General features: G+C 30.7%; 1 protein-coding gene across 3 annotated transcripts in view; it reads right to left on the bottom strand.

The window, feature by feature from the left end:
* Window positions 1-3,402: 3,402 nt before the first annotated feature.
* Window positions 3,403-12,169, bottom strand: part of LOC144848518 (low density lipoprotein receptor adapter protein 1-like) — a 30,377-nt gene continuing 21,610 nt past the window's right edge. For 2 of the 3 annotated variants that reach the window (XM_078705303.1, XM_078705304.1), the window contains exons 6-9: window positions 10,625-10,777; window positions 10,194-10,360; window positions 6,631-6,668; window positions 3,403-5,811 (exon numbers count right to left, since the gene is read on the bottom strand). In XM_078705303.1, coding sequence (XP_078561429.1) covers window positions 5,664-5,811; window positions 6,631-6,668; window positions 10,194-10,360; window positions 10,625-10,777 — 506 coding nt within the window. In that variant the 3' untranslated portion in view covers window positions 3,403-5,663. The remainder of the gene's footprint in view (window positions 5,812-6,630; window positions 6,669-10,193; window positions 10,361-10,624; window positions 10,778-12,169) is intronic. The other variant, XM_078705305.1, reaches the window with a different exon arrangement.

The following is a 12,169-nucleotide window of genomic DNA, read 5'->3' as shown; positions in this document are numbered from 1 at the left end:
GTTCTATGTCTTTTAGAATAAATAAGCTATCCCAGGGTCAATAACTGTATTTTAACTGCGATAGCATATAATTATAGATATATTTCATCATTTATTAAAAACGTAAATGGTATCTTTAAAATTACCGTATGTTTTGTTGTAACTTGAAGATGTGTTCATATAAAGTTTGTACTTATATAACATGTGGTTATATAAAGTGTTTGAAAGTCAAACGTCAGGTAAGATCAAGAATTAACTAAGATAACTTAAGTGGATTTAACACAAATAAAACGATGTTTTGAAATATTCCAATTTTAGAATAATACAATATAGAAAAAGATCAACTATAAAGGAAAGAATCAGGATTTTTACCGCTAAGGCTAATCCCAATTTTTACAATACTTTAGTTGTAATAATTCTTTTTTTACAGGATTCAGCAGTATGAATGCCAATGAGATCAGTCTGTAATACTGAGCATTTTGAGCATCCTATTATGAGGTTTAATCATATATTTAGGATGGATAAGAGAGAAAAGCTCGGGACAAAATATCTATACTAAATGTCTCTTTCATTCTAGACTTGCTCCAAGTCTGTAGTTATTATAATTGTCTCTTTTATGTTAGTCCACAAGTCAGCGTTTCGATTTTTGTCTGAAAATACAAAAATTATGAGCTCAGGTATTATACGTATGAAACGCCATATGTGCCGAAATATTTATCTTGTTACTAATTTCGGTTATATCATTTACAGTAGGACTCCTCCTTCGGAACAAAAGCCCACGATATTACAACGTATTAATTAATTACCGTTAGGGATACTTTGCATTACTTTATTTATGTTGATTGTTGATATAAGTTTTCGGTACACCACGTATGTTAGTTCTGAAAAGAACTGTTGAGTTTCTCGACGTTTCGATCAATATATGCTTTGATCGGTTATTTTTTTATGTTCTTGTTCAGTGGCTATGAACTTGTGCCGTCAACTGATTGTAAAAGAATATCTGTGTAAATACTTAAAAATATTAATTAATCAATAGACTAAAAATATAATTGTTTTTATGTTTAAATATTCTCTCTATTCGATTAGGAACTTTCGAAGTCAACATAAAGATTCGTTGAGTACTGTATTCGAATGGTATATTGTAAACGGATTGCGCTCAACAGAAACTTCATTCGAATAGAAAACGTTAACAAAGCAAGCTTTTTCGTTAAGAACAATCTCAATGCTCAAATTACTCTGTTAAATAAGTACTTAACTCAACTCAAAGTATACTCAACGGTAAAGTCCCAATCGAATACGACAATCGACTCCCAAATGATGTTTTTTTATTTGTTTTGTAAATATACATTATTATTATGTTGATGTTTGCTGATTTTGGTGGAAATAAATGTTGAGTTGAATTGAATCTCAAATAAAGGGCACCGGAGTCTGCAGCACCTGTTACTTAATTATTTTATTCAATTAATTAACTGACTATCGACAGTCCGTTAGATCAGGGAGATGTCAAATAAATTATTTTACATCTCCCTGGTTAGATACAAGTTTTAAATTAATACATTTGAAGTGAGCGAGGAGAAGGAATACAGTCGGACAACCCTTATTATTAAGCAGAAACCCTACTTTAATACTCTCTGTATCAAAACGACATTGACTCTTTAACCAGATCCTAACCAAAAAAAGGGGAACAATTGTTATTGTTAAATATTTATGTTAACTTATTTATGCACTATTATTTTGTTTTTTCTTCTTGGTTGATAAATGAAGTAAACATTGAAAATGAAGAAGAATTTCGAAAATAAATATCTAGGATTATAATAAACTAAACTATAGTTTTATCCTTTAACAGGGATACGGTATTTGAGAGAATGTAACAAACAATAAATAGGTATCTAGGGTAATTAAGCCACCATAATCCTAATAATTCGTTAAGTTTATATTTAAATATCAAATGGATGAGAGAAGAGACAACAACCCCTCAAAATATCAAGATAAAAACGCCATTAATACTTTAATCCATGAAATTCGTTTTAAGTTAATATAAATTTGCATTTGTATTTAAGATGGAGAGAAGCCTAAAATATCCATGGATAATCGTTATAATCTTTTGCATTAGTGGATAAGAGGATAAGATCTTAAGAGAGACAATTCTACATTTTATTAAAGTATTCATTAATCCTATGCACAATGATTTGAGTTCCTGTGGCCCAACGTTTGATAAATATTTTTATTATATTTTGCTGAATTCGAGTTCATTGAGGTTGTTTACCTTCAGGGTTGTATTGTATTTTTTAGGAAGAGACAAGTTCGGAAAAAATAAAATATCTTTAATTAATCCGTTTTTAAACGGAGAATTGATATTTTAATTAAGCTATAAAACGCTTGAGTTAATTAATTAAGATACGAGGACACTGTGGCTGACAGGTAGGAAGTGTTTGTAATAAACAATAGACGAATCTACTATTTAGATAAGTGGTTATTTTGCATTTAGGTGTAATATCGTCGGGTTGTTTGTATCAGACTAGGAGGTCAGGGCTACCGTGAGTCCGAGTGGATTAATTTAGAAAAACATCTTTTATTTGTCGAATCATAAACTGAGTTCACAAAATACCTATAGAATGATAAATTAATTATGAGCTATTAAACAATTTTGATATTTAATTAAAGTTAAATCTGAGAACGGAGGACACGGTCGCTTTTTACAATAAACAAAATCAATTAATTTTGTTTAATGATGATGAAAGAACACACCCCGTCGGTGAGGGGACTGGAGTGGAGAAGGGGTGCTAAACATGGTTAATTCATGGAGAAATTAGTTTACTAATTCCTCTGTGGGTAACTGAAGTGCTGAACTCAACCTAATGTGTTCTATCTTTTGCATTGTAATTTAGGGGGATTATGAGAGTCGAAATTTGGATTTTGAAAAAAGACACGGTTTGCTGCCCTCTACAGCTCGACATAACAAGAGAACTTTGCACAAATCCAGTATGCCAGAACTAAAGTTGGAAACAGGAAAAGATTACGTTATTTTTTTGCATTCCCTTGATATGACACAAAAAGACTCAAATCATCGAAATGAAGGAATGTCACTACACAGTGAGTAATCGAAATGAAAGTAGCAAACTAACTTACAGTACATTATGATGCATTGAAATAATTATGTTAATTTAAAGTATAATTAGATTGCGAAAAGTAAAACTAAAGAATATAATAGGAGAAAGTTCTCCAGGGTTTATCTGGTTTGGGAGAAACAAAGAGAATCCTTTCATAGCTTTCCTGTGGGGTGTGTATATAGTGTTTATTTTATACCATAGCTTTCGTTTTGTGTAAACCCTGCAAAATCTGTTCCACCATAGTCTTTGGAAGGTGTTATAGATTGGCCAATCTATTAATACTGTACCTCAATGTGATACAAAAAAGGTTTCATTCAATAAAGTTTCATTTATTTAACAACTAAATTTACATATTTCATATTGTTATAATAAATGTCACATTTAATTTTACACATTTACATATCCGGCAGATGTTTCTGTACACAAAGTGGCTTGGGTTAAATATAAGAGTGTTGAAAATGGAAAATTCCCATGCGGTGTTTTCTGTTTTGCATCTTCTATGAATATTCATAATATCTATGAATATTCATAATATTAATCTGCTAATCAATAGCTTAGGAGTTCATATCTACCTAGTTTACCATAAAAAATGGCATCATGTGTTACAGCTCTTTTGACATTCATTCCAGTTTTGTATCTGTTTAAAAAACCATATCCTGTGTCAGAGTTCAAATCTTTTCTTGTTGAACGTGACCAATCCGATACAAGTCTGTTATCATGTCATCGCACTGTAACCCAGCAACAGCTGGCGCAGACACTCCAAAACAGAATGACATTTGAACTTCTTGAAGAGCCTTCATGAATATTCACAATATAATTAAATCAGTTCTTTGAATATTTATAGAAAACTAACCTTATGTTAATATTTCTACAGCAAAGAAATATATACAATATGTTAGTAAACATACCAGATATCTGTACAGACAATTTTCTTGACTATATTTTTATACTAATAAATTTCAGAGAGATAAATAAAATATCATTTTCAAATATAATAAATAAACCTATATACTACTACAATAATAGCAATACTGATGATAATTTTACAATAATAAAATAATTTTAGTAATACAAACCAATTTAGTAATACAGGGCATTACAGTACATAAAACAGTTTAATAAAACCATACACACTTTTTCTCAATTCTCTCTCTGTTTAAAATATACTAATTCTTGGTTTGGGATTAATAGTTTGCAGTTAATGCCCAATATTCACAGCAGACAAATGTAATTTTTGCATACAGCTATTGTGAAAATTTCACTATCCTCTCTTGCATATTATTTAAAATGTGTAAATAAACATGCTCAGGTGCAGCATAGAAATATTACAGTGAATTATATCTCTATGGGTGCATACAGAGACAGTAAACATTATGCTCTAAATCCTAATTTTTCTGTTAAAATTCAGTACAAATTTAACATTACAAAAAAGAAAATCTAAAAACAGTTTGAGTGAGAAATGTTTTGAAAAATTGCTTAAATCTCAACAATTGCAGATTTTGACAGAGTTTGCCAAAATAAACCTCAACTGTAACATTACAGCCAGCACCCCCTCCCCCCATCCCCTTAAGCAATATATACCCAAACAACCCATTGGAAGAATAGTAATTCATCTATAATATAGTGTATATACATCACCATGTAAAAACAGTATATTATTTCAAGAGATACCTTATTAGTATTTGTTGATATACATAAATGAATCCAAATACATTGTATAATATTATAAATAAGCATAAATAAATGGTAAATTTATAAAAAATGGCTGTATGTAGAAAATTCAACTCAATATAAATATATATTATATAATATTTTTAAAAAAACATAAGTGTGATCTAACCATAGTGTCTGTTTGGGGCTTCTTCAACAAATGTGCGTTTAGAACACATACTTGTTGCAGGGCTGACTATAGCTACTTTCACATCACGCCTGGATTTGGTCCGGTGCCTTGAGGAAAATATCGTGAGCATTGAGCGTGCTTTACCATCGGTTATCCAAAACAAGGTCATCCATTCTCACTGTTGATTGGTCACCAAAAAAAAAATGGTACGATTTCAGCAAACAAATGGCTTCTTGATCCATCACACCAATTTCAAAGTCAGAATCAGGTATGAATTCAAATCATACGATTTTGGTGCTTTACCACTGTCCATGATATTTTTCTCGGGGCATCGGACCGAATCTGGGCATGGTGTGAAAGCAGCTTAAATCTGTACTATTTCAAGATGTATTGTCCCCCAAAAACATGAAAAATGAAGATTAATATAATCAAACTTTGAATATGCCATTTTATAGTTTTAACAAAGTTTTTAAGAAAAAAAAAACCCCGAAAAAATAATGTTTTGATGACAAAATAAACGGATAAATTCAACCAAAAACCCATTGGCTGGCAGCCAATTTGACTATTTTTTACTTTAAATTACAGTTTTTTTCAGGTAAATAATTTGTTTCCGATCCAATTTTTGGTCAAAGTGAATAACTCTAATGTGACATTTAAATGGCATATTTAAAAAAAAAATTATTTTTTTGAAATCATGCTTGGAAAAAATTAAAATATTGGCACCAATCTAATTACTATAAAGCCAACAGATCGTTGTGACTTTCCAGTATACAATTTCTATCTGTCATCTGCTCAGACAGTCCGTTGTTTACAATATGGTTGTCAACATCTGTTTGAATATTACATGGCAAAATTTGAGGCTTGGTTCGACTTTCGGCCAGTCTGTAATTAAAGTACAAGTTACATTATTATATCTACAGGAAAAACTACTATTAAAATGCATCAGTTTGGGGAAAAATAATACAGTTTAGCAATGCTGAAAACAAACATAAAAAGGTTAATTTAAAAAAAAAACTTTATTTATTGATTTAGTTTATTCTACAGTAAGACTATGCAATAGATTTATATACAAAGCATCAATCTGACTTTTAAGTTCTGTCTACACTATCAAACTTTATGTGACAAAAAACTTTGTTGTCACATAAAGTTTGACAGTGTGGACAGTGGAGTTTTACACTATCTACTCTAGTTTTACAGGTATACTGTTACCAGTGAGCATATTTTGTGTGTGCTTGTTTAAATGGAAATAAGTTTATTTTAAAATAAGAATGATTTCAGACACAGGAATAGGAATAAAAAGAAAAAGTAAACTACAAAAAATACTTATAATTATATAATTAAGCCCTTAAAATCTGCATGACCTTAATTTTCCGCACATTTGCGATGAGAAAACGATCATATACAGTATATTCATACTTTCTTAAAGACAATAACATTTCGGAAACAAACTTTATCCTTTAAGGAACGGTGAAGGTGGGAACTCTTTGGATCTACCTTTCAATTAACCATGGATAATATTAATTTATTTGTTATTAATTTGGCATAAGTCGCCAAAGGAGGGAACCCACTGTTGCCCGAAAACTGAGTTGAATTCAACTATAGGACATCATAATAATAACATTATATTCTTTTAATAAAAACTCGCAAATCATGAAAAGGTGTATTAAATGTATTTTTTTTTCTTTTTATAATCTAACTTACTTTGAAAAACAGTCATCAAGATTAGAATCTTTGAAATTCTACGAGAGAAAAAATTCAGCTTTTAAGTTTAACTTTAATGTTTATAAAGCAAAATGCATGACAAGTACCACCAATAGTATGATGAAAGAAAAAGATGACGCCACCTATACATTGTCCCATGCGATTTAGATCGATGAAGTTAAAATCAATGGTTAAGAATGTTGTTCGTGCAGTTAATATATTTTTATAATAAAAAGTATTAATAAACAATCATGCAATGTATACCAGTTATAACACCTATTCTTATGTGAAATATGTACCCATTTCCTTCCATAGAGGAAATTACAGACCGTAGAAAATGTGAAGGCCAAAAACCAGTGCATCAAACACAATGCTCCCTAAGGTTATAGAGAGGGCAGTATTTCTATCTTAATCTCAGAGCCATATATATAAAGAGTTACGACATTGGATTATAGTCACGTGATATGCAGATCAATTTGTGTCAAACTTGTCTCCGTTATTGCATGTAAAGTATAGGAGCAAGAAAATACTTTAAACTTTTTCTTATATTTAAAAAAATGTAATTGCAAATTTTACGGTGAAATATTGATGTGCACAGCGTACAGAAGTACTTGCGGCAAAGAATATTGCGCGCGCGTGCGCTAATACATTATAAAATTCGATTGATTGATTTTGGAACGAAACATCCCATAACTACGTCCTATTAATAACAATTATGTAATATTTTCAATTCATAATGCATGCTTTGATGACTAAATAAAATAATGAAGTGTCGTGGATATATTTGTTAATATATTGAATAGGGTATGAACAATATTAAAATAATAAAGGCAAATTATTACAAATGAAATGATGAACGAGTCTCTGAAAGTTTGTGTCAAAAACACACAGAGAGCCATATACTGTATAAAAAGAGGGGTGAATTTGTGTGTTTTTTGTATTGGTTCATGCTTTGATGTATCCTGACTTGCATGTAGGCCCTAGCATTTATTCTTTTGTTATTATAGACACAATATATATATGTTACCAAATTAATACCAATAATAAAATTAATTACTAAAATAAAAACGGAATATAAGCGTTATTTCATAGACAAAAAAATCTAAAAATAATGCATGAACTATAGGAAAACGCTATACAAAAGAAACGCGCGCGCCCTCAGCGTGCGAATTCTTTGACACAAAAATGGCTTCTAATTTTCAATGTCGTAACTCTTTATATATATGGCTCTGCTTAATCTCTGTCTATACTATCAAACTAGAAGCTAAAAAGTGTGATGTGCCCAAATATGGTGGTGATGCCCAAATATGGTAATGGCATGACATCATCATGTCCATTATGGGCATATCACATTTTTTTGTCACATAAAGTTTGATAGTGTAGACAGAGCTTTTAACTTTTGATGTTCCTAATGAATGAAATGGAGTAGAGGAGTTGTAACTTGGTGGTTAACATGTTTGCCTTCCAATCCTAAAGTCCAGGGTTCAATTCAATTCAATTCAAAACACATGACTCTTTCAACTCCACTACTCAAGCCTCAAATGAGACGATAAGCACGATAAATTATAAAATATTTATCAATCATGTAATTGGCGAGTTACTCGCTGTTGGATGCGTATGAAAAAAAAAATGGAAAAAAATAGTTGTGTTGTAGATAATTGATGTGCTGAAAATTAGTTTCTTTTTTTATTAATTGTTTGGTTATAAAGATTTGATTACTTACAATGAGAGATGATAATGATAGATGAACTATAAATAGGTCAGCTAATTGGTTTTAAAACATAGTGTATGTGCGCTTAATAATGTAATCAATTAGTTTTATCAAATGAGTTAGATATAATTAATTGATGTGATAGTGAAACCTTTACTCACAATATAGAGTGAAACAACACTTAATTGCCCATAATTAGAACTTGTCAAGTTAGATAACCAAAAACCGAGTGTGCAATAATATTTTAGTTTAATTGACGTTCATTAAAAGACTTTCGTCATGAGACATCAACCAACGTTAATAAGAGAGTTTCCTGGCATGCATCGTACGATTTATAAAAGTGCAACTGATCACCAAAATACAAACAGTCCAATGCTATGACAGTACAGTATGTCATTTAATGTGATTATATAGTTTAGCTTCAATTTGACGTCAGAATAGCTAAGCGTGATTCAACACTTGCTTGCATAGGCAGATAAAAAGGGACGGGGCTCAGTTGGACTGGCACGCTAAATTTGTTTTAAAATTACAATGCAAAAGGTAGAACATTAGGTTTAAAAGTGTCAGCATTTTTTGAAACAATTTCTAGGCCCACAATTTTAAAATCCTAGATCAGCCATGGCTTTCTAGCTTAATGTGAAAAGGAATTTATATATTATTACATATTGGAAATCATATAATATAAATGACATAAAATTTCACACCAGACTGAGTAACTTTTACCATGATTAAAGGTTAATATCAAAATAAGTTAGTCAATAGCAATATAATATTAAAGATGATGACATAAATTGCTATGATAAAACATAAACAATTATTAAATATGAATATATAATATAGAGCAAAGAAAATGATGACAAACTCTTTACTAGAAAATTGATACAAACAGTAAAGCTCTGTCTACACTATCAAACTAATTTGACAAAAAAAGTGTGATGTGCCCAAATATGGTATTCATATGTTCAAATATGGTAGTGATATGACATCATCCTGTACATATATGGGCATTTTTTTGTCACATAAAGTTTGATAGTGTAGACAGAGTTTAATTTTAAAAGGAAGTTTATAAAAATATTATGAAACGTGTGACACAATTAATGAATCATAACAAAAATTAGTCACTTGTATAAAAAAGGAAATGTTGGGGTAAATGAAAGAACACTTAGGGAAGTTACTCACATTTCCCATTCATCAAATAAATGTTTTTTTTTCTTTTTGTGCCTAGTACATAAAACGGCAAAATATTTGTTCCAAAAATGAATGAATGGCTTTCTGTCCCTGGGGTACCACATTCAAAGGTGAAGTACCAATGTTGTTAACATACAGTAATATACATTTACATGTTAAAGATGTATTGTTCCCCCAAAAACATAAAAAAATGAAGATTAATAAGTCAGACTTTGAATAGGTCATTTTGTAGTTCTAAAAAAGTTAATCACTTCCATAGAAAAACAAAACGCAAAAAAATAATGTCTTCACTTATAAAATGACAAAATAAATGGTTAAATTCAACCAAAAACCCATTGGCTTTGTTTTAAACTACATTTTTTCAGGTAAATAATTTGTATTTCGATCCAATTTTTGGTCAAAGTGAATAACTAAGTGACATTAAAATGGCATATTCAACAAAAAAATTATATTTTCAGGGGACAATCCTCTACTGTATTTTATACCTTGTAATGTAATTTTTACCGTTACAGAAAGAACCTCTATTTACAAGGACACAAGCATTCTGCAAGTGATTGACCAATCAGGATGTGATAGATCATCCAAACTGTCGTTTATGATTGGTCAACTCACTTGCATTGTGCCTATCTGCTTGAATAATAAAACACTGTTCACATCATCTTACCCAGTCATTGTTTGTTGGACTGCCATGCGTTTCGGCCGTCGTAACTATTGTTCTACTACTACCAGTATCGTGCCGCGAGTGGCCCGATCTTGATTGTGTTTGACGAGGGGGTGGAGGTGGAGGAGGCAAAGATGAAGGCGAGGTACATAGCCTTGAGCTTGACGTACCTATGCAAAGAAAAATAATATTACAATTTGTTTAAATAAAAATACATAACTTATAACTGCAAATCATTGGGATAAAATCCCATCTATGTGTTTACCAACAAACATTTTCACCCAGCCTAACCTATTTCAATCCTCCACTGAATTTCAACCCCCTTTGATGTACACTGGCCATTAGTCTCAGCCACTATAGCAGTGGCGTAACATAGAGGCCTGAGGCTCCTGGAAACCTAAGCTTTATCTGCTACATAAAAGCTAGACACTGACCTCTAGGGTTTCTTGGTGGTGGGTTTATTACTACATTTGAGGGCGATATTGGAGGTGATGCTCCTAATGAACTTTCAGCGTGGACTTGGCCATTTTCTGATGGACTTTGTCTACCAGGTATATTCAAAGGTGATGATACTGTTAAACTGGACACTGTAAAGAACAAAAAAAAATGTATGTTTAAAATGCTTTTTGTTTTCTACTTAAGCTTTACATATGTTTGGGGTTTTTTTTATATATAGAATTTTTTCTGAAATAAAATATTTATTGATATATTATAATTTATATTTGTTAATAATAATTATTCATAATATAATAATATAACAGTATTTCTTTGCTTTTACTTATTTTTTAAATAAAATATTTATTGATCTATTTAGAATGTATATTTGTTAAATATATATAATTATTTATAATAATATTTAAATATATATTTCTTTTCTTTTACGCATTAATAATAATAATATTACTATGACTTCTAATTTTACTGTTATGGATACATTTTTATTAATCTGAAATACTATGCGCATCATTTTTCAACAGAGCGTGCTCTTAAGTACTAGCTGTCTGGCACATACAATATTTAACTTGTATCAATCTCCAATTGGATATTGTATTGAACATGATAATTATACTACATTTGGCACGATGTCAATAATGCTTTTACAGTTTGTGTGTGTGTGTGGAATTGGCAATGAGCCAAGGAAGTAATACGTAATTATAAGTCTTTTACTAGCAAGGCAGACAGCAGACATTGAGAATCAAGGCCGAGTTTACAAGTGAACAATACGGTGTGGAACAATGAAGCGCAAATTATGTCAACAAACGATGCAGCAAAATAAAAACAAGGAAGAAAGACCTTATTTGAATTATGTTCGTTATTGTGGTAAACATATTACTGTAGTATTTAGTTTACTATACTATTTCCTCCATGTTATACTACTGTACCAGGAAACTTATTGCGTTTTACATATTATTTCCATAGAGTTGATTCTACAATGATAACATTGATGAAGTATTTGTAGACAGGGCCAGATCCAAACATTGAAAACATGGGGATCGCTAACATTTAATATTAATAGTATGTGAAAAATAGATATCAATTAATAGTACACAAATAATGAATTGACTGCTCTATAGTTGAAAATAGAGCAGTCAATGAAATATTTTCACCATTTAACGAAATACAAAACATTTATTTATTTGTTTTATAACAGTAAAACACCTTCAATTTATCCATCGTAAATCATTGATGAATGCTAGGCCGGGAAGCTAGGCCATTAAAAAAGGCAGTGCTCCAACTTTATCAAGGAGTAGAACAGTTATAGATGGCGTGCATAACAAGTTGATTTCCAAATGAGATCAGTCAACAATGTTGCATGACAAAATATCTCAAATTTTTACAAAAACCTGAGTGTGCATTACAGCGTGTTAATTATCACCATTAGATATCACTTTTTCTTTAGTCCAAATGACCAATCAAACTTCACAAATACAATCAGGTGTGTTATAATAGTTTTTAATTTAAGAAAAGTTCATCATTTT

This window comes from Antedon bifida, chromosome 7 (genome assembly GCF_963402885.1).
Source record: "Antedon bifida chromosome 7, ecAntBifi1.1, whole genome shotgun sequence".
NCBI lineage: Eukaryota > Metazoa > Echinodermata > Crinoidea > Comatulida > Antedonidae > Antedon > Antedon bifida.
The sequence above is the reverse complement of the archived record's forward strand: the minus strand, read 5'-3'. Positions and strand labels throughout refer to the sequence as shown.